Source organism: Ipomoea nil, unplaced genomic scaffold (genome assembly GCF_001879475.1).
Source record: "Ipomoea nil cultivar Tokyo-kokei standard unplaced genomic scaffold, Asagao_1.1 scaffold3150, whole genome shotgun sequence".
NCBI classification, from domain to species: Eukaryota; Viridiplantae; Streptophyta; class Magnoliopsida; order Solanales; family Convolvulaceae; genus Ipomoea; species Ipomoea nil.
Window position 1 is genome coordinate 588909 of NW_017619578.1, and position 22982 is coordinate 611890.

At 36.2% G+C, this 22982-nt stretch overlaps 1 protein-coding gene and 1 long non-coding RNA gene across 6 annotated transcripts; one reads left to right on the forward strand and one right to left on the reverse strand.

Annotated features, from left to right (window-relative positions):
* Nucleotides 1–248: 248 nt before the first annotated feature.
* Nucleotides 249–5072, reverse strand: LOC109167327. Of its 5 annotated transcripts, none has more exons than XR_002051816.1 (5): nt 3533–5072; nt 2035–3484; nt 1354–1493; nt 940–1128; nt 249–869 (listed from the first exon to the last, which is right to left on the reverse strand). XR_002051816.1 is itself a non-coding variant. In XM_019316352.1 (2 exons), the coding sequence occupies exons 1-2, from the start codon at nt 5001–5003 to the stop codon at nt 2565–2567; spliced, it is 2391 nt and encodes a 796-aa protein (XP_019171897.1). In that variant the 5' UTR covers nt 5004–5072; the 3' UTR covers nt 2034–2564. The 5 variants fall into 5 exon arrangements, 1 of the variants encoding a protein (XP_019171897.1); XR_002051817.1 differs by having other exon boundaries at nt 249–874; XR_002051815.1 differs by having other exon boundaries at nt 249–345; nt 431–1128.
* A 5124-nt stretch (nt 5073–10196) lies between these two features.
* Nucleotides 10197–12043, forward strand: LOC109167328. Its single transcript, XR_002051819.1, has 4 exons — nt 10197–10445; nt 10827–10916; nt 11227–11308; nt 11667–12043. It is a non-coding gene; the product is annotated as an uncharacterized LOC109167328 (long non-coding RNA).
* The last annotated feature ends 10939 nt before the right edge of the window (nt 12044–22982 follow it).

The window sequence follows — 22982 nt, forward strand, 5'->3', positions numbered from 1 at the left end:
GTCTAGCATAGTCTAATTTTAAAAAAGAGCTTTTGTACTTAAAGGAGTAATTCAACTTCTTTAGGAAAAATGAAAAAAAAAAAAAAAAAAAAAAAAAAAAAAAAAAAAAAAAAAAAGAGCTGTTAAGCATCAAGCCAGTCTAAAGAATAGTTTTGGACTGAGGTATAAAATAGAAGTTGTTAAGGAAGATGGGTATTCTTTATGTATGCATTTTAAATTCAAAGACAACAGAGTATGCTGAGCTGCTGAGATGGAAATAGAGATTAAGTGGAATAATAGAATAATCATTTTAAGGATACAGATGTAGGTGAAACTGCAGATCGAAAGCTGTTTGTTTCACTTCTACTGCGAGTTTTTAAGAGAAAGAAAAAATGAAAAAGAAGGATAAAAAGAGGTATTCAATTCAGGAGAATTATATATAATTACTTACCCCACTAGAGCCTAGAGGAAGAACCAGTAAGACTTTAACAATCTTAATCTTAACTTTAATTTTTGTGGAAACCAGTCAGTCTCAACTCTCATCATAACACCAAATGATCTCATATATATCCACCCAACTTACCATGACAGTTAGACGTTATCTTGGTTAGTAGATATGATGAGATTCTGAAGGATTATATCCGTCCTCGAACTCATTGCATGCGCAAATTAAAGCAGAAAGAAGCTGAGATCGAGGACGGATCTAAATTACGCTAGCTCAATTCTGTCTCTCTCTGTGAGCTAGGACTCTTACGATGGTGTGATTTTTGGTGAATGTTTTGTACTGGAGCTGTGAGAAAAATCTTCTTTATACGCTGCTTCTCGATCATCATGCTTCCTCCGTTTGCTTAGCTTGTATTTGTATAGGTACTGCATGCTTTGTAGCCTGTCTGGACTTCTAGAACAATTAATATATATAATCCCGCTTGCTACGCCCATTATATTTTTCCCAACACGTACTTGTAGTATCTGCAACTACAGTTCCACGAGAGTGATATATGAGATCTATCTATCTCGAGTGCTCGAGTCATCTAGATCGAAGCTTGTGCCTCTTATCCTTTTAATTTGTTAAGCAATCAACTCCACCTGCTTAGCTTAGCTTGCCTAATATCCTCCATGTATTCCTCTCTCTATTATATCCCTCATAACCTAACAGATATGCATGGGTATAGTATAACCCACAGGAAAGGAAAGGAAATGAAATGAATCCATGAGAATAGATCAGAGCAAAGGAATTAGACAAAAATTAAGATCGATATGATGAACAAATTAAACACGAGGAATTGAAGTTCAGTAGCCTTAATATAATGCAGGACCAGTAGCCATGGGAAATTTTGGCATGATTGAGACTCCAAACTTTAATTCAAGTATTACCTGGCCTGCCCGGGTAGTCGATCGCTTCACTTTCTTGCCACGATATCACATTCGTCTGCGCTTAGCTTGTAATCCCTTAGCTTTCCTCAGCTAGCTAACAATTCCTCTCTCATCTTGTCTTCATTTTAATTATTTGTTTCCTGGTAATAACGAGTAGAATGAAATTAGAAAAATGAGTAATAGATGTACATTCTACACCGTACAGACTTTAATTTGTTTATAACATCAATAGTGTAAGAAAAAATTACAGAGATCATTTGGCTTTCTTTCTGCTTTTGCTATTCTGGTTTTATTGGTTCCAAACCAAGGTGGATAAGTTTATTACTCCGATCCATACAAGCTTAATCCACAGGACTAAGAGAAATGCTGAACATTATTTGAAATAAATGCTATTGCAATATCGAGTGTATTTAACCCTGCAGTATTGTCATTATGAAAGGGTGCACATAACATTATGTTTACCAATGCATGCGTAAGCGCAAAGAAATGAAATACGGAACCAAAATGTAAGATAAGGCAAGCAAATGTCTAAATTAAGCAAGTCCAAATCTTCTAAGTACTCCGGCCTAATTCATGCATACCATCTATCATTTCCACACATAATCTGATGCATAATGCCATTGCAATAAAATGTTCTGAAATCACCAAGCTATATATAAACAAGCTAGGATGTGAATATACCGTTGGGATATAGAAACTGGCCCACTCCTGCAGCTTTCTCATCTTTCCTTCCAGTATTGATCGATCTTTCGTGCAATATAATTGCTGCTGCTACTTGAGAAACAGAAACCATTGCATGCTTTTACCGAGTGTTCGTTCCACCTTAGCTTCTACATCATTTCCCTTCTTCTCCTTTCTACTTTCCAGTGGCTCCTCGATCATGTTCTTTGTTGACTTCATTTAATTCTCGTAACAGTGTAGCTCGCTTGTTGAAGTCCAGAAAATAAAGAGGATTTCAATGCATAATCCAAGATGCATTGCCTTGCCTTATTACAATGTTGATTGCAAATAATCTTCCATCAGTTTATTCACTCCAAGGGAGACATTCCATCCTTCAAGGATACTCCGGTTTCCTTGATGATTTGGAAGATGTGGATCCCTAGCTTTTGATCATCAAGGCCCTTCGTACCTTCAGTGTACTTGGACAGAATTTCATTTCTTTTCTTCTTCCTTTCTTCCTCTTCAACCCTTCTTCTTTTCTGCCTTTCTTCTTATTCCTTCTCGGCCTCCTGTCTTTTCCTCTTCTTTCTTTCCTCATTTTTCATCTTTATATATTGCAGCTTTTTGTTTTGATCCCAGTTTTTACACTTGGGAGGCAGATTTTGTAGACTATAAGCTTCATTTGGGAGAGGAGGGATGTCCGCGAAGTCAACAAATTGGAGTCCTTCCCTTGCCCTATCTTCCCCCTTTTTGGCATCATTAAACTTCTCGTGGAGGAGAATAAGGCCTTCAGTTAAAACATCCATCTGCTGGGGAAGGCTGTCCACTTTGCCATAGATGTCTTCGACTTTCTGATCAACCTTGTTGAGCTTTTGTTGAATCACATCGTTCTGCTCCTGGAGGAACGCAGCTCTGTTCGCCATTTCACCAACAAGACCCCACGTATTGTTCAGCATGTCCTCAGCCCAACGCAAGGTTTCCACCACATCAGTCTGCCTGCTGCTCATATCATCAAGTCTTCTCCCCTGGGTCAGCACCAAGTGTTTAGTACTCCTGGTTTCAGTGGCTGCCTCAGTCATCTTAGCCAGAAACACCCTTTGATCTGCAATTAATTTCTGGATCTGGGCTAAGAGGGGATCACTTCTAGTAGCTGGAGAGGGCCTGGGTACCTGCAAAAACTCAGAATCAGAGTTAGTTTCCATGTCTGGTGCTTCCCTGTTTCCACTAGAGGCATGGGCTTCCTCATCTTCCACAGTGTAGGCACCCTTCTTCTCATTCTCAGCTTCAACACGAGCCATAGGGTCTGGAGAAGTGGCTGGAGAGTCATCAGCAAAGTCCACACCTTCTAGTTGAGTAGGCAGCCTTTCTCCAGTACTTTGTCTAATCTGAGCAACAGATTGACCTTCCGGGGATTGACTGCTCGGGCTGGCACTTTCCGGAGTAATCTGTTCTTCACTTTTCAGAGGGGCACCTTCCGGAGTTTCATTCAAATCACCTTCCGGAGTGTTGTGAGAACCACCTTCCAGAGGGACTTGCGTCTCACTTTCTGGAAGATCACCTTCGGGAGTCACCTCTCGAGGTTCACTTCTCTGTCCTGCACCCGAGGTAGAACCTGGACCTCCCATCTCCTGCTCAAATATGGAATGCTGCAGGGTCCTTCTCAACTCCTTCAACTGTGCCTTCTCTGCCTCCTGAGGATTTCGACTCTGCACCTCTTCCTCAGTAGCTTTTGATTTACCCTTTGCAGCCTCGTTTTCACTCATTTTCCTGCTGTATGCTTCTTCGGTGAGGCTCAATAGTGTGCCATCTGAAAGTTTAGAGATGTTGAGCCATCTCAAAGAGAACTCCTCCTCAGCCCTCATGTGATTCAATCCAGCCTGTAGGGTATCAATATCACCCATCCTCCATTGAATCCAGTTTTTCACTCTCATGTACTCTTCTAGCAGCCCCTCATCTACACTATCAGAGTCTCCACCTAACTCGATCCGAGCTACTATCTCATCATCCATGTCAGCATTTTCCCCCTCATTCTTAGCAGCCTTAGCCTTCTTGGCAGGTCTACTCTCCACCTCAACATCCTTAAAAGATTTCTTACTCTTTAAAGACTCAATCTTTTTCAACACAGTAGCTATAGGGACATTAGAGGAGCTCTCATGAGCTACAACCTTTTTCTTCTTACCCTTAGCTTTAGGAGGGGTGGCAGCTTGGCCTTTAGGGGTGGGGGGTTTGGTCCTACACAAATATGCATTTCTATGGACTGGGACCCCAGGCCTACGCTTAATGCCCTTAAGGCTCAATAAATACTGTACAAGGAAGCCATAACCAACCTTTTGACTCAATGATTTTGAATCACTATCTACTGCCTTCTCCACATACGCTCTGAGATGGTTGAAGATAATCTGGGGCCAATCGAGGGAGTAATTCGTCATAATTGCGCTCAGAGTGGCTAGCATATAAGCTGTAACATCGTCAGTCCCGGCCACTTTGTTCAACAGAATCCTGATCAGTATATCCATGGCTCGTTCATACTCTGGAATGAGGATTTTCTTCTTAAATGAGAGCTTGAGATTAGCAGGGGCTTTCTCAGATTTTATTTCTTCCCAGAATTTTTGCTGGTTGTAGGTGTATTGGGAGAGGTCAGGATGAGCTCCTTTAGGGATTGCGAAGTCGAATGCCGCCCTAATATCTCCCATGGCGGTCACGGTCTCCATATCTTGAACCTTCGAGTGGATTTCTTCTCCTACAATCCGAGCATTCATAAACCATTCTGTGGAATCAATCTTGTGGACAGTCAGGTAGTCGTGGGTGAGAAATTTCATCAGCCCACAGTCGCTGAACCTCTGCATAATTTTCTCTGCCAGTTCTTTGTCGGAGGCGTGTTGTATGAAACCATCTCGGTCGAGAATTGAGCCACTCTTGACCATGGAACTTAACTCCTCCAGAGTTGACTGTTCATCTTCGTTGGTGGGGTTTTCTTTGTTGGAAGCCATTAATGGAGAATTTTCAGACAGAGCTTTGGGAGAGAGACTGAGAGAGAGAGGAAAATGGGTTTTGGGTTTGGGTTTGGGTTTTATTTATTTATTTATTTTTTGGGTAAAAGTGGCGGGTTTGGTGGAGAATTTTGGTAAAGTATGAAAGAATTTGGATCGGGTTATGTGTAGGATTTGGGACATGACCCGGTTCCCACATTTAATTTGAGAGGGTAATGACAAGAATGGCATTTGAAAGAAATTTGGTTTGACTTATATAGAAGGGTATGTACTAGGTAGGTCTTAGATAGAGTTTTTTTGCACTTTTGGTCCCACGACTATAGTAGCACTAACAGAATTGATCCACGACTTTTGAACTTTGTAATTTTAGTCCACGACTATTGATTTTTTTGCAAAAATGATCCTTCCGGCCACTTTTCAGTTAAAATTCCACCGAAAATTTTTTTATCCATTTTTAACAGGGCTAAAATTGACATTTTACTTATCTCAAAAAATAAAAGAAAAAAATTGACATTTGACTACATACAATATTACTGGGCTACATACTACTACCCCAGGCGGCGGAGTTCCTGGAGTAGGTAAGACTGTCAGTAAGCGGCGGAGCGGCCGTGGCGTTCCCCGGGCTAATTGGGTTATCCGGCAGCAGCATTGGAGGCGGAGTTAGCACGCCTGCGGGAACATCCGAAGACATCGGAAAAGCTACGTTGTATAGATTTCCAGCGAGAGAAGCGGCAGAGATTCTCAAATGCAATCGCTTTTACCTTTCCGTTTTATGTATTTCCTTTATATTTTGAGATAAGTAAAATGTCAATTTTAGCCCTATTAAAAATGGATAAAAAAAATTTCGGTGGAATTTTGACGGAAAAGTGGCCGGAAGGACCATTTTTGCAAAAAATCAATAGCCGTGGACTAAAATTGCAAGATTCAAAAGTCGTGGATCAATTCTGCTAGTGCCACTATAGTCGTGGGACCAAAAGTGCAAAAAACTCGTCTTAGATAAGTACAGTCAAGTTTCAACATATTTGGAGAGAGAAGGTGATGAGTGAATAGCATTAAATAGGAGAGAATGCATTAAATATGATCAATGAAATTTTTGACCTAAATCACATTTTAGGATGAAATTTTATATTTTCGTGATGAAATTCATTTCGTAGTTTCAAAATTTTTGTATTTCATTTCGCGACGGAAGTAATTTGTTACAAGCGGTTGTTACGGAAAAGGCAATAGAATTTTTGGTCGTAATGTAGGTGACGGAAATCAATCTATTGTGATTCCGTCGCGATTTAGGCGACGAAAATGTTTCCTTCTGTTGTCATCACATGAGAAACATAACGTTACAAATCTCATATTATGTCTCCTATTTCCGTCTTGAAATATAATGATCGAAATAATTATCGTCGCGATTCCGTCGCTAAAATTTTTGTCGCAAATTTCATCTTTCGTCACAAAATTGGTGGCGTTTTGGGCAACAAAAATCTTTCCGTCACAAAATTCATCGCCATAATGATAACGGATATTATGTCGTTAAAATCACATTTCGTCGCGATTCTACTAAAGAATTTTTTTTTTTTTTAATATTTTGGTCATTATTATTATTTTGTTAAAATTCTAACGTTAGTATTTAAAATGTTAATATGCAATTATATTTATACACAAAATCACTATTAAAACTAAAATACAATATAATTTGTCAATTGTAATATAAAAGTAATATTACTTTATAGTTCAAAAAAGTTAATGTTGTACTTAATATCAATTAATGTCTAAACAACAATATAATAATCTATAAAAAGAAATTGACAAAGCAAGAGGCTACACATGTAAATTGATACTCCATATTAGTCATTAGACCCTTCATTTGCAGATAACCTCATCTTCTGTACTTGAGACAATATGCATATATCCATTACTATAAATAAGGATCAAATTATCCATGTACACTTTCAAATTTGATTGTAAGTGTTTAGAAAATCAAAAAGAGTTAATGGCACAAATTATGCCGTGGAAACGTGTTCACCATGCTTTGTGAACACGTTTCAAAACGGCGTCGTTTTTACAGAAAAAATAGTTAATGTGCTGTTAACGGCGTTTTGGATTCTATGTTCAGATTATGAATTTACATTTATTAAATTATGAATTTACAGTTATGTAATTATGAATTTTCTGTAAATTCATAATCTCATAACAGAAAATTCATAATTTCATAACAGAAAATTCATAATCTCATAAAAGAAAAACATTTATAAAATTATGAATTTTCTGTTATGAGATTATGAATTTACAGTTATGTAATTATGAATTTTCTGTAAATTCATAATCTCATAACTGAAAATTCATAATCTCAAAACAGAAAATTCATAAACTCATAAAAGAAAATTCATAATTTCATAAGTGCACATTCATAAATTCATGCCTGCACATTCATAATTTATGAGTGTTAAAGAAGCTTGCGCAAAGAGAAAGTGAAACCGCGAAATGTGAAAATGAAGAATAAAAGTCGCGCTGTTAATTAAAAAAAAAAAAGATTGGTGGAAGATAATGGTGCATAACGATTGGGTTAATGGTAGCACTTAAGACAAAGTAAACTTCAGATACCAAATAACCCACTCTGTCCCATGATGCTTTATCGACATGAACTAATTCTTGTCGATATTACATCACAATAAGAACTCAAGGGACATAGAGAATACACACATAGAAAATTCAGATTGAAGTAAACAATAATTGATGGATTTAATTAACCTGGGGTGACCCAAATTACTAAACCCGGATAAGAACGTAAACAGTAAAGGACAAAACGATGTCGTTGCAAGGTTGCGGGGACCGTATATTGTATTAAATATCGCCAATAAACTATTACAAGGCTTGATTAGGATAGGAGTAATGAAAGTAGTGAACGTCCCTCAATTGGACAAAGGAGGTGCCTTTTATACAAGCCACGTGCCTCCTAACTACCCGCCTAACTCGCACTACAAGAAAAATCACAAATCGCAACCGAAACATCGCGACAGAATGTAATCCGTTGTCAATTCGCGATGATTTTGCGACGGAACATGTTTTGTCGCGATTTTGCGTTGGAAATGGTGACGGAATTCAATTCCTTAACAATTTTTTGCGCAAAGTGAGAAAAAAAATGGGAAAAATTTGGCGCCAACATTTCAGTGACGGATTTTGCGACGGAATTAAGTTATGTCACCACAATGGCGACGGAAAAGGCAACGATTGATGCTTCCGTTGCGGTTTTGCGACAGAATTGGCGACGAGAATAAGTTCCGTTGCGATATTTGGCGCAAAGTGAAAAATATTCCTGCACAATCTTTGCACCAATGAATTGACGACGGAGGCTAACGATGGAAATTGCGACGGGTATTTTTTCCGTCGTGAAAATATTTCATTTTTGAAGTATAGTTTATTTTTGCTACAGAATGGGACAACGAAATCAATTCCGTCGCCAATATGTTAACACATTGGCGACAGAAAATGCGACACCCTACATCTCCGTCGTGCAATGACGATGAAATCGGCAACGGAAATTAATTTTGTTGCGATGTTTGGCGCAATGGTAAATTTGACGTTTGAGGTTGGGGACGGAACTTGCGACGATCATTGTTTCCGTCGCTAAAATGTTTAATTTTTTAAGTAAAGGTTTTTTTTTTTTTTTTTTTTTTTTTTTTCTGATACAAAATAAAATAAATTATCATTTATATTCTTCCGTATAATTGCTATAGTAATTTGATGGTAATCTCTATTCATATATTTTTTATACTGAAGGTGTAAAAGTATAATTACACAATATTAATATAAGTACCTAATAATTATGATGATAATTAAGGAATTAATTACACATATATTAGTATAATTAACTAATAATTATTATGTTAATTAATTAAGCTAATAATTTTAGAAATATTAGTATAATTACAATTAAACATGGGTTGTTGAATTTTTTTATAATTACAATTTTTAACTTAAGGTATAATAGTATAATTGCAAAATATTAGTATATTTACTTATTAATTATTTTGGTAATCAAGAAATTAATTGAATAGATATTATTATAATTAAGTAAAAAAGATTATGGTAATTAAACTAATAATTGCATAATAATAATATAAATACAATTAAGCATGTGTCGTATTTTTTTATAATTATTACAATTATTTTTTAATATATATATATATATATATATATATATATATATATATATATTGAATGTATAAATGTATAATTGCACAATATTAGTATAATTACTTTATAATTATTATGATAATTAAGGAATTAATTTCACAAATATTAGTATAATTGACCAATAATTATTATGTTTTTTAAGCTAATAATTACACAAATATCAGTATATTACAATTAAACATGGGCGTTGGAATTTTTTTTTTATCATAATTACAAATCATTCATCTAGATATGTAGATGAGGAAAAAAGTAAAGGTGATATAGTGAAAAGAAATATACTTAAAGAATAAAAGTATAATTGCACAGATATTATTAGTATAATTGTCAAATAATAATTGCCTAGTAATTATTATGGAAATTAAGCAAAACATGTGTGGTTGAATTTATTTTTGTAAAATTACAATTGAATTATTCTATTTTTTGCCATATTTATTTTAGTAAATAATATAATTTTATAAATCATATTTCATATTTTTTTTTTTTTAGATAATTGCTGACAAATGAGTCATATATTATTCAATTAATTGAGTGATAATTTTGCACTAATTTTATAATAAAATAAATGTATATTTTCTAATATTAGAATTGTTTATAATTTCATCTTTAAATTTATTTATTATCTAAATATATAACAAAAAATTTTATCTGTGTAATTGTACAATTATTTGCTCTTATTCAAGCAAGGATAACATTAGAAACGATAGCCATTTTATCAATTGCACTATATACTATTTATTTTTATAATTTTTATTATTGTATATTAATCCAAGTGTTTTTAAAATATTATAACAAATGCATTTCGTCCTACGGGTAAAAGTAGTAGTTAAAATTCAATTATAAAATCTCTAATCTCTATCTCTAATACCTAAAAGACTAATGTCCTAAATCTTATTTTCTGTTGTAAATAAATGTGATATTATGACCATTGTTGTGTATTTATTTATGGTATCTTTTCTTATTCAGATTTCTCATTATGTACGGTTATCTAATGAGGATGTGGCTTAAGCAGTTTTCTGTATTCTCTGAGTTTCTTCTTCCCTTTCGTTTATGGTTCTGAACCTAAAATTGATACAAGAATACACCAAAATTACAATGCCGCCGCTACACGACAGTCCTGTGGTCGACGAATCCAAGCTCTCCCCTGTGATTCTGCAACGTATTGTTGTCCCCTGCCGACGACGAAGCAAGCAGAGGCCAAGACCGCCACCGCCGCATCCTGTCCTCTCCTGCCGACGACGAAGCAAGCATAATTAGGTATTTCTTTGATCCAAATCTTTGGTATTCCTAATTTCATAATTGCAAACGACATCGATGAGTTAGTCTTCACCGGAACTTCTATCATGGGAGTCAACCTAGAAACAAATAAATGTATCAAACACGTTGTAAGAATCTTACTATACCCTTCATAAAAAACAAAAAAAAAAAAAAAATTCAAGATTGACCTGATAAATCACTGTTAAGTTTTTATTTTTATTTTAATTGTTTTTTTCTCAATATTGTAGCCTTGTATGATTACGGGGATTCAATTGTGAGCAGTGAATTTTTTTCTATAGAAAGTTTATTCAATGTAATACAATCATCCTAGCTTGTCAATGTTATAATTTAATATATGTGTTCATCTTTGGTAATATGAAGTGTGGCTTGAGCAGTTGCGGTTTTACAAGACCCCATACTTGGAATTCGGAAACACCTTATCAAATCCTAAAAAGAACTACAAGTTATCAGGTTAGGTTTGTAGATCTTGCTTGGAATTTCTAACTAAAAGCAGAAAGTTGTTAACTTTTTCTATCTGCAGTAGTTAAACTTACCATATAGTTTTAGGCTTAGGCTTGTAAAACAAGGAGTAGAGTTTGTGATTATGATTATGTGTTGCCATTTTCTTGACAAAGGGGATTATATTATCACACGAGTTATGAATCTTCCAGCATTTATTCAGCTAGTCATTCTAGTGCAAGTGATTGGGTATGGATTTTGTTTCTCTTTCTTTTCTTATTTAAATTTAAGTCTGTTCCTATGGTTTTATTTGCCATTATAGCTAGATGGGTACGTGGCCAGGAAGATGATGATAAATTCTGCGGTTGGTTCCTACCTTGATCCACTTGCTAAGTACTGACAAGGTAATAATGGAATTCCTTGCATCAGTTATTTCCACTTTGTCAATTTGGCTCATCAATTATACTATACTTCTATATGAAACTCCTATTGTATGTTTCAGTGATGCAGTAGAGAAAGTTATAAGAGTAACGATGCATGATGTTTGTCATCTTTTTAAGTTTAGTAGTTACAAGTGTGGAATAATTTATTATATTATAATAGTTCATTGATGTTTAATATCTTCTATTTCTTTGTATCTTGTTCTTTAAACTTTTAGGTGCTCAATTTAGACTTACACCCTGCAATCATAATAATATTTGCAGTTTGAATTTTCTGGAGCTTATGAGTAAAATGCACTATGATTTATCTAAATTTTTGTAGGAGAAAGTTGCATTGTAACGGGAGGTATTAACACAAAATGGAAAGGAAGTAGATGAGAGTCAATCATACTATGATGCGGTTGGCGGGCATGATAATAAAAGAAGAGTTTATGGACTTGACTCATATAGCAGCTTCGTTCGTCGTCCAATAAATGCTAATACACCATACAATATAGCATCAATATTGCAGCCATTAGACAATGTTAATTCCGCAAAGATACAAGATGAGATTGAGAATTTGAAGGCTTCTGCTTCTTATGCATCAAAGATTAGATGCTCTTGAGAGTTGAGAGTGAGAGAGCTTGTACTTCATCATCATCCTTATCATAAACGGATTAAACTTAATATTGCTTCTTTTCTTTATGAATTATTATGTTGTTGTTGTTTAGACATAGATTTGGTATTAAGTATAACATTCAATTTGTTTTTTTTTTTTTAAACTATAAAGTAGTATTACTTTTATATTACAAATTATATTGTATTTTAATTTTAATAGTGTTTTTATTTATAAATATAATTGTATATTAATATTTTAAATACAAAATTTTAACAAACTTTGTAACAGAATATCTATTGATGAAGACGTGACAAAAATTTGTTCCGTCCTTTTATTACGATGGAATTTTAAGACGGAATATGAAATTTGTTACGGAAAGATTAGCGATGAAATCACGACAACAATTATTTTCGTCGTTATATTTCCCGACAGCAATAGGCGACGGAATATGAGTTTCACGATGGAATATTTTTCACGCGATGGCGATGGAAGGAAACATATCCATTGCCAAAACCGCGACGAACTCGCGATAGAATGATATCTGTTACCAAATTTGCGACAGGAAATTCCGTTGCTGTTTTCCGTCGCTAATGCTTGCGACGAATTATTTTCGTTGCAAAATGAAATACGACAAGCCTGGAGACTACGAAATGAATTCTGTCACAAAAATACAAAATTTCGTCGCAAAACGTGATTCACGACGGAATTTCACGTTTTCTCCGTCGCGAATCGCGATTTTTCTTGTAGTGTCGGGAGGACGGTTGTCCCTCGCTTTGACCGCGCCCGATCCGGAGACCAGGCAACGCGGCAGAGGTCGGCTGTCGACCTCTTGCCGAGGTCTCGCGCCGAGGTCCTCTGCCGACCTCCTGTCGAGGTCTCGCGCCGAGGTCCTCTGCCGACCTCCTACTGAGCCCCCGCGCCGAGGCCTCGTGTCGAGGCAGCTGCTGAGGTCTCATGGCAAGGCCATGAGACCTCACGCCGAGGCGCTCACCGGGGCCTCGTGTCGAGGCGGACGGATCAGGCACGTAACGTCGCCCCGGGGCCTCGTTCTTGCTCAGTGTTCTCAAGTCGGTTCGGCTCCATTCGTAATATATACATCAATAATACTTAACATAAAAATTTACTTATATTGAAATATTTTTTAAATAATAGTATATAATTTTTTAAAATAAATTCATAATTTAAAATTCATATTATATTAAAAGTATAGTTGATAATTTAGGTAATTATTATTTTTTTGAAAAGGAACGATGCAATGCTATTAACTGGAAATAATAATAGAAATACACCTTAGAGGGATGGAGACCCACTACCTCAAACCAGCATAAGAACCTGAGTTTCTTGCTAACATATGAGCAATTTGATTTGCTAATCAACTAACATGGCGAACTAACACCTTCTCAATAGAAGAAATAATGCTCTTACAATGATTTCTAACAAAGCATGTATAAGAGTAATCAACCGAAGCTTTATGGAAGTCTGAGTGAAAGTTGAGGTAGTCCAACTCTAAGATTATGTTTTTAAAGTAAATACTAGTATTTTCGTCTGTGCAACGCACGGGATGAATTTGTTATAACATTTTAAAAATATTTAGATCGATATACAATTGTATAACATCGAATATTATATAATATAATTGAAGAATTGAGTTGAACCGATTATGTTTTCTGATGTTATCATTGCTTGAATTCAAGCAAATAATTGTCCAATTAATAGCTAACGTGTAGATATACGCATTTGGTGCTGCAACTTTAGAGATTTTATATATCAGTGTTTAGGATTTGTATTAATTGGGTTAATTAGCTCGTTGTCTAGCAACCCAGTTATAGAAATTATTTATACGGAAGATATATTTTCTATGTAGATATATAGCAATTTTGTCATCTTTGTATATAAAAAAACATAATATCACTGGCTTGATATAATGTCACCCATCCATTCTCGTATAGAGCTAAAACCATCAGACCATCAGGATGGGTGACTCGGGAAAAAAGCCACATACAATTAACCGTGATTAAAGATTAATTTTTTTTCAGTAATAACTCAACGTGAGTTAGTGTTTGACCCTGACTTTTGTTGATAGTCATGGCATATGCGAGCATCAACATTAATTGTTTTCGTTAGAACTTGAAGGGCAATCTCGTATCAAAATGGTGAAAGACATTTTAATTGAAGATTTTACTTTTATTAATAGTATATATATAGATTGGTGTAAATAATAATTAATAAATTATTATTTCCTTATAAAATTACATAGAATTTTAAATGGATTTTCCCATTTATTACACAAAATTTGTTTCTGTTATTCTCACAATTATAATGGTTTAATTATTCTCAGAATTTGATAACCATTTTCCATTTTTAAGTACATATTAACTTTAATTTGTGATAAAAATTCATTAGATATTAGTTAATTTTCATATAAGGGTGTTTTTGGAAACCCGGAAAATGACTTCTGGAAAATATTTTCCGAGTTTTCAGTGTTTTCAGAGTTTTCAGTGTTTCGGGTTTCATATAAAATTTTGTTACCACTTAAGCTTTATTAATTTTTTTTACCAATTAATTAATATTCATATTAATTTGGGCGGAAATGTGGAAGAGGAGGATTTTACTTTTATTAATAGCGTAAATTGGCGTAAATAATAATTAATAAATTATCATTTCTTTATAAAATTACGCAGAATTTCAAACGAATTTTCTTATTTATTACGCAGAATTTGTGTTCATTATTTTCACAAAAATATAATAATTTAATTATTCTCAAAATTTGGTAACCATTTTCTATTTTATGTACGTATTGATTTTAATCTGTGGTAACAATTAATTAGATATTAGTTAATTCATATAAAATTTTTGTTACCGATTAAGCTTTATTAATTTTTTACTAACTAATTAATATTCATATTAATTTGGACTAGAATGTTGTAAAGGAGGATTTTACTTTTATTAATATATTATAGATAGTTATTTATTTTTTCTTTAATTATTCTCATTGTAAACATAAATGATATTGCAATAATTAATTTATTATTTTGTTTTTCTTTAGGAGGGAGGGGGGACACCCCACGAAAACACATCAAACTCAATTCCCAGGAGGACCTCTAGGGACACGTCGTGTGACGTTAACTCCGAGCTTGTCGAGGCGAACAACATCGCATAACTCACTTGGAACGTCAAAAAAGGACCCGCACACCTAGCTGGTGATTCAACGCTGCCGTAGCCAGTTTATCCGCCACCACATTTCCTTCTCTGAGCGTATGCTTGAAAACCACCTCCGGGATTTTCTTCGACTCCTGCCAGCATCGACCAATCACATTGGTGGTGAGAGATGGTCAGAGTTTCCTTGGCAAAGAATCTCCACAAGTCTCTTAGAGTCACATTCAACGATCAGCTTTGTCACGTCGTACTCCGTTGCCATGCATAGGCCTTGCCATACTCCCCAAGCTTCCGCGTTAATCGCCTTGCATTGCCGAAGGTTGGAAGAGAACCCTCGGTACCACGTTCCATTTGAGTCTCTGAGCAGCCCACCGCAACCGGCCATGCCGTTCGCCTTACTGCATCCATCGATATTAAGCTTTAGCCACCCTGCGTCCGGCTTCGTCCATCCCACTTGGCCATCGGTGCGAGTAGCATGCCCCCTGGTCGGGTTCACCCGCTTAGCGAAAGCAGCTTTAGTTTCACTATCACACTGCGCAAGCCAAACTGACTTTTGCCTCACGTCCATCGTTTGCGATCTGAAGACCTCAGCATTCCGCCAACGCCAAAGCCACCACAGTCGAGTGCAAAATCGCTTTGGCCAGTCGGGCGGAAATCCTCAGCTCAACTCGCCTTTAAGATTCGTCTCCAACCATTCGCTCCAGCTGAGTGATTGAAGCCTGTCAAAGGTGCGCCAGTGCAAATCGGTTTCCCAGACACTTGTCGCTGCCGGGCAGAAGCGAAAGAGGTGGTCCAGGTCTTCTAACTTTCCTGCACAACGAAAACAAAACTTGTCAATTGTTAGATGTCGTCTAACTCGTTCAGCGTTGGTGAGGATGCGCCCATGGTGCACCAACCAAAGAAACATGGTGATTCTAGCCGGGACCCGTAGACGCCACAGGTTGCGCCAATACCCCTCCGTGTTCGTCTCAGGATTATTTACTATCATCTTATACGCTGTTCGGATTGAAAAACGTCCATCATCTTCAAAACTCCATCCGACCCTGTCCGGACTGCAGTCCTCCGCCAGGACAACACTCACCAAACGTTGTGATAGGAATATTTTTGTAAGTTTTGATGAGCCAAATGTATCTTTAGATCCCCTTAGTTTTTAAGTCTTTAGTACAAGCATCATAAATCAGAATATTGAAATCAGAAGGAATCTACCATAGGAAGAACAAAATTAATTTGAGAAATTAATTTTGGTCCTACGAGTATTCATCCGTGAAAGAAGCATAAAGAAATGGCGTTGCAAGGAATGATCGGATGAGCCTAACGGCGAAATGGTAGAGGTCCTTACTCTAAACGATCACACCCGAGATCGATTCCCCCCAAGGACCTATGTTTTATATACGGCAGATTTTAAAAGAGCACAATGTGTGCTAAAGGAGCACAATGTGACCAAATCTGAAAGAAGCACAATGTTGTCTAAGAAGCACAATGCTGTCAGAAGAGCACAATGCTACCTAAGAAGCACAATGCTGTCAGAAGAGCACAATGCCACCTAAGAAGCACAATGTTGTCTAAGAAGCACAATGTTGTCAGAAGAGCACAATGTATCGAAAGAAGCACAATGTTCAAAGTCAAGGAGCACGATGTTCAAGTCAAAGGAGCACAATGTGGCAAAAGAGCAAGATGATCAGAAATTGGATAAATTCGAAGGAATTTACTCCAAGTCCACCCACATGCCACAAGACTCCAAAATTGCCTGAAAGACATTTGATCAGAACGGAAAAATATTTATGAAGGCATGAATATAAAAACTTATCCTAGAAATAAATTCTATCAGATGAATTTATTTCAAAGATTCGTTGGATATTCAAATTGACAATTAAAGTAATATTTTTAGAAACAACTAGAAAATCAAAGTTGTGCTAAAGAATTACTTTGTCAGGCAAGTTGACAATCAAATCAAAATTGAAGACCTACTATTGTCAACAATATCAGGCTATGAAGATTCAAATTTCAAATATCAAATTATCCCACTCCAACGGATATATTTGATTGACTATAAAAAGCCATGAAGACTTGAAGACAAAGTGTGTGGGGAGCAGAGGTGAACGAGATAGAAGTGCAATACAAGTGCAAAATTCAAAAGTGCTAGTGCTCAAAATATTCTAAGAGACTTAGTCTGAATAGTCTCAAATCTAGTTGGAGAGAGAAATACAAATCCTTGTATTTGTAAATTGTAGAAAGAGTATAGCTGTGTGCAAAATACTCTAGTGAGTGTAGCTGTGTGCAAAACACTCGTAGTTGCTAAGTGTAGCTGTGTGCAAGACACTTAGTTGGCGTTGAGTATAGCTGTGTGCGAAATGCTCGGAGTTGAGTGTAGCTGTGTGCGAGACACTCGGAGCAGGGTGTAGCTGTGTGCAAGACATCCGGAAGAAGTGCCTGTGTAGCACTTGTTCACTATTGTAACTGTGTGTGGAAAATAGTGAATTTCTCCTAGACGTGAAAGGAGAAAAGTGGACTAGGAAGATTACGCCACTTCCGAACCACTATAAATTGCCCCTCTCATTTACATACCGCACTTACATTATTTGCTATATCTATCTATCTCATCCGACTAACCCGTTTACTATCCACAGTTAATCTTAATCATCCGGGTTTAGTGTGTTCTCACGTATGCATGTGACTCAAACTTCTCGAGCTTAAATACTAATTTATTCTAAGCAAGTTTGACGTGCTGCATGTAACATTCGTCACACGGACGACGTGACACGATATTTATTTACAATCTTGAATATTGTTATTATATATTGAGTGCACCATCTCCTTTATATATTCAAGATATCTCTGTCACTTTACATATCATTTGTACCTCATAGGAAAATGGGAAGAAATCCGAGGATTGGGGCAGGGAGATTCTATCCCTCTAAACAAGATTGGTTTGGAAATATTAAACCATGGACTAAGTCCAGATTTAATGCTTATCACAGGCCCAAACAATCTATATCCCACGTGCCAAGAAATCGAGTCAATTTTCAAAAACCGGCACAAAAAATGTTTTCAAAAATTAAATATGATTATAATGTGTTTAATGGTTACCAATCACCTAAACTTAGATCAGTGAGTACAAGGTGGATTTGGGTACCAAAAATGAGTAACACCCAAGGACCCAAGTCAAGTTGGGTACCTAAAAATGTTTAATTCATTTGCAGGAAGTTTGGTACTTCGATAGTGGATGTTCTAGACACATGACTGGAAATAAATCAAGTCTTGTGAATCTTAAAAATATCGAAGGACCAAAAGTCGTATTCGGTGGAAATGAACAATACGGCATAACAAAAGGAATCGGTACAATATTTCGAAATGGTTTGAAAATCGAAGATGTATCCTTTGTTGAAGGTCTAAAATTCAACTTGTTAAGTACAAGTCAATTTTGTGACAAAGGATATCTAGTAGAGTTCTTCAAAGAGAAGTGCCAAGTGAAAAATAATTCCACAGGAGAAGTTGTTCTCGAAGGAATAAGAAAGAAAAATATGTACGTTGTGGATTGGAACACAACAAAAGAATCAGTGTGTCTACTAGCAAACAACTCACACGCAACAAGTTGGGAATGGCACAAGAAGTTGAATCATCTAAACTTCAAGACTATCAACAAGCTAGCAAGAAACAAATTAGTTGAAGGTCTACCCGACATTGTCTACAAGAAAGATCAAATATGTGATGCTTGCCAAAGAGGAAAGCAAGTCAAGTCATCTTTCAAATCCAAAGCTCAAGAATCTACAACAAGACCGCTAAGTCTACTACACATGGATCTATTTGGTCCAGTAGACCCAGCAAGTCTAAGTGGTAAGAAATATACACTAGTTGTTGTTGATGACTTTTCCAGGTACACATGGACAATATTTCTCAAAAAGAAAAATGAAGTGGAGCAAAAGTTGCCAGAGCTACTAAAGCTACTACAAAATGAGAAAGACTTGAAAATTGCAAAAATCCGAACGGATCGTGGAACTGAGTTCGTGAATCAAGTGATTGAAGCCTACTGCAATTCCCAAGGAATTCTACATCAACTATCTACCGCACGTACACCTCAACAAAACGGTGTAGCCGAAAGAAGAAATAGAACGCTAAAAGAAGCCGCACGAGTGATGATTACGTCAGCCGAGCTACCTAAAAGATATTGGGCTGAAGCAATCAACACCGCTTGCTACACACAAAATCGGAGCTTGATACATAAGTCTTACAATAAGACTCCGTACGAATTATGGAAAGGGAGAAAACCTAAACTCAACTATTTCCATACTTTTGGTATCAAATGTTTTATTCTTAATAATGGAAAAACATATCTAAAGACTTTTGATGAGCGTGCAGATGAAGGAATATTTTTGGGATATTCATCTACCAGTAAAGCATTCAGAGTATTGAACAAGAAATCAATGGTGGTAGAAGAATCAATTCATGTCACATTTGATGAAGCTCATATGAAGGAAACCTAAAGCAACAAAAATGATCAGGAGATTTGTCAAGTTGAAAAATCATTTAATGATGCTGACATATCTTTTAAAGATCAAATTGTACAGGGTATGGAGCAATTGGACATTGATTGCAATAGTGAAGAACACGTGGAAGCCAATGAAGATGCACACGTGGAAAATCAAAACTCTCAAGTCAATATACAAATTGGAGATCAATCTGATGAGCAAAATGTGTCTACCTCCAACTTACCTACTGAGCAAGGAAACATGGAAAGCCCATGCAACCTACAACCCGACTTGAGATGGCTCAAAAATCACCCTCCAGAGCTAGTGATTGGAGATCCACGAGAAGGAGTAAAAACAAGGTCCTCAAGTATAAATTCTTTATTCTCTTGTTTTCTTTCTCAGGTGGAGCCCACAAGCATTGAAGAAGCACTAAGTGATCCAGATTGGATCAATGCAATGCAAGAAGAGCTTGAACAGTTTAAGAGAAATGACGTATGGGAATTAGTTCCAAGACCTGAAAATTACAATGTAATTGGAACAAAATGGGTCTTTCGGAATAAAGCTAATGAGGATGGAATCGTCATTCGAAATAAAGCACGTTTAGTGGCAAAAGGATATTCACAAGAAGAAGGCATAGATTTCGATGAAACGTTTACACCCATTGCAAGACTAGAAGCCATCAGAATATTTCTAGCTTATGCCGCATACAAGAATTTCACTGTCTATCAAATGGACGTGAAAAGTGCATTTTTAAACGGATTACTTGAAGAGGAAGTCTACGTTGAGCAACCTCCCGGTTTCGAGGTAAAAGGTGATATTAATAAGGTCTACAGATTAAAGAAGGCGTTATATGGGTTAAAATAAGCACCGAGAGCTTGGTATGACACCCTATCAACGTTCCTAATTAACTGTGGTTTCACAAAAGGCCTTGTTGATAAAACCTTATTTAGAATTCAAGAAAATGATCACATTTTATTGGTACAAATTTATGTTGATGATATTATCTTTGGAAGTACTAATAAAATTCTTTGTGAGAAATTTTCTAAGCTCATGCAGAATAAGTTTGAGATGAGCATGATGGGAGAGTTGAACTACTTTCTTGGTTTACAAGTAAAGCAACTCAATGAAGGAATATTCATCAATCAGGCCAAATACACGAAAGATCTTATAAAGAAATTCGGTCAAGATGGAAAATCCTCAATCAAGATCCCGATGAGCACATCTTTACGATTAGATAAAGATGATGAAGGCAAGGATGTTGACGAAACAAAATATCGAGGAATGATTGGATCATTACTATACCTCACTGCAAGTCGACCAGATATATCTTATTCAGTGGGAGTATGTGCTAGGTTCCAGTCAAAGCCAAAAGAGAGTCATCTTCTTGCTACCAAGAAAATCATCCGATACTTAAAAGGAACAGTTAATGTGGGATTATGGTATCCCAAAGAAGGTAATTTTACACTAACTGGTTTCTCAGATGCAGATTTTGCGGGATGTAAAATCGATCGCAAAAGTACCTCAGGAACGTGCCAGTTCTTAGGGGGAAGGTTGGTTTCATGGTTCAGCAAAAAGCAAAACTCCATAGCTACAAGTACAGCCGAAGCTGAATATATAGCTGCTGGAAGTTGTTGTGCGCAAATTCTTTGGATGAAACAACAGCTGAAAGATTATGGCGTGAATTGTGAAAATGTCAATATATTGTGTGACAATACAAGTGCTATTGCCATAACACATAATCCCGTGTTACATTCAAGAACAAAACACATTGATGTGAGACATCATTTTATCCGGGATCATGTTGAAAAGAAGGAATTATCAATCGAATATATCCCGACTGAGAATCAATTAGCTGATATTCTCACAAAGCCTCTGTGTGAATCAAGATTTTCGAAATTGAGACACGAAATGGGCATGATTGAATTGAGCTAAGTTTCTAAACTCTATTCTAATTATAAGCTCAATTTTTCATCTGATATTTCGACACTTTATCTGATTTAAATTTTCGTGCCTATGTGTCACACATGCAAAAAATGTCACATCTTTTTAAAGTCCACCTATATCTATTAAATGGTGTTAAAGCACATAGTGCTTATATATCTTTCTAACCGTATATCTATATACATATATACAAGTAGAAATCATTTAGATATGCCAAATCTTACCATTTAAGAGTGATAAGATGGTGTGATGATAGAATGTCTTAAATGAGAACACCTTTTTATGGTAGTTGTGCACAATAAATAGTCTAGAAAGAATAGATTTCTCTTTCTTCCATCTACATAAAAACGTGTAGATACATACATATTATTTTCGAACAGATTTAGTGCTCTTTGAATTTTATTTCAGGTAAAATCAGTCCGAGTATCTAAATTTTTGGCGCCACATCAGCAGACAAATTGGATGGAGAATATATAACCTAAACTAACTATCAGTTAGGTCAAAGGTTGGAAGCTATTGGAATATCAAAAATACCCCTCACTTATTAAAAGTCAACATTTAATTGTGAGGATATTTCTGTAAAGACACCTCTTTTCTACCCAATCGGTTGGAGAAGCCACCATCACACTCAAATTTTCAAAAGCCTTTCATCTTCCATAGCCGAAATACAAACCTCTTCTTCCAAAAATTCTCAATCCCTCAAATCTCCTAAAAATATCAATCGCATTATGGCCACCATTGGAGATACAAGCTCACAACCGAATGAAGAACACACCACACAACTCAACCTTACAAAGCTAGCAGTGGGATCAAGGCCGGAGGAAGTTTTGACCCTCAAGGATTCCTCAAAGAAGCCGAGAACTCTCATCTTGCACAAAGAATCAACAATGCACTTCAACAAAGCAATCTAATGAGGTTATGTTCTTACTCATATTCTGGATTTTATGATGAAGATGTAGCAGAGCTTTATATGAATGCCAAGGTTGTTGGATGGACCATTGAGTCCACCGTGAATGGAACTCTCATCACCATTGATGAACACGAGTTACACACAACCTTTGGACTGCCCATATCTAGTCCAGAACAACCACTGTTGGACTTAGATGTTCATTTATATGATCATACGGAAATTTGGACAGAAATTCGGAATGAGAATGCCTCTCTCGAACCAAATCTTTCCGGTCAAAAATCTGAGCTGAAGTTGGAGTATGAAATGCTTGTTAAAATTCTCTACAAATGTGTGTTGTGCAAATTAAATAACATGGAAGATATTTCACCCGTAAGAATTGGTTATGTACATGCTATCATGAATGTTGTTAGGGGTGATTGGAGTAAGCTTGTCTTGAGCCGAATTGCACACTTTGTGAAAGGTGCAAAAATAAGGAATGGGAAGTTCAATCGTATATTAGGGTTCGGTTTGCTCATTGGTGAGATTATCAAAAGAAAAGGGTTGACTATGAGGTCAAAGAAGCCTTTT

Excerpts from the sequence above, each read along its gene's own strand:
- LOC109167327 (XM_019316352.1), bottom strand. The coding sequence starts at position 5,003 with ATGGCTTCCAACAAAGAAAACCCCACCAACGAAGATGAACAGTCAACT. Across the intron at positions 3,485-3,532 it reads GACGCAAGTCCCTCTGGAAG|GTGCCCCTCTGAAAAGTGAA; the intron begins GTGGTTCTCACA and ends AAACTCCGGAAG.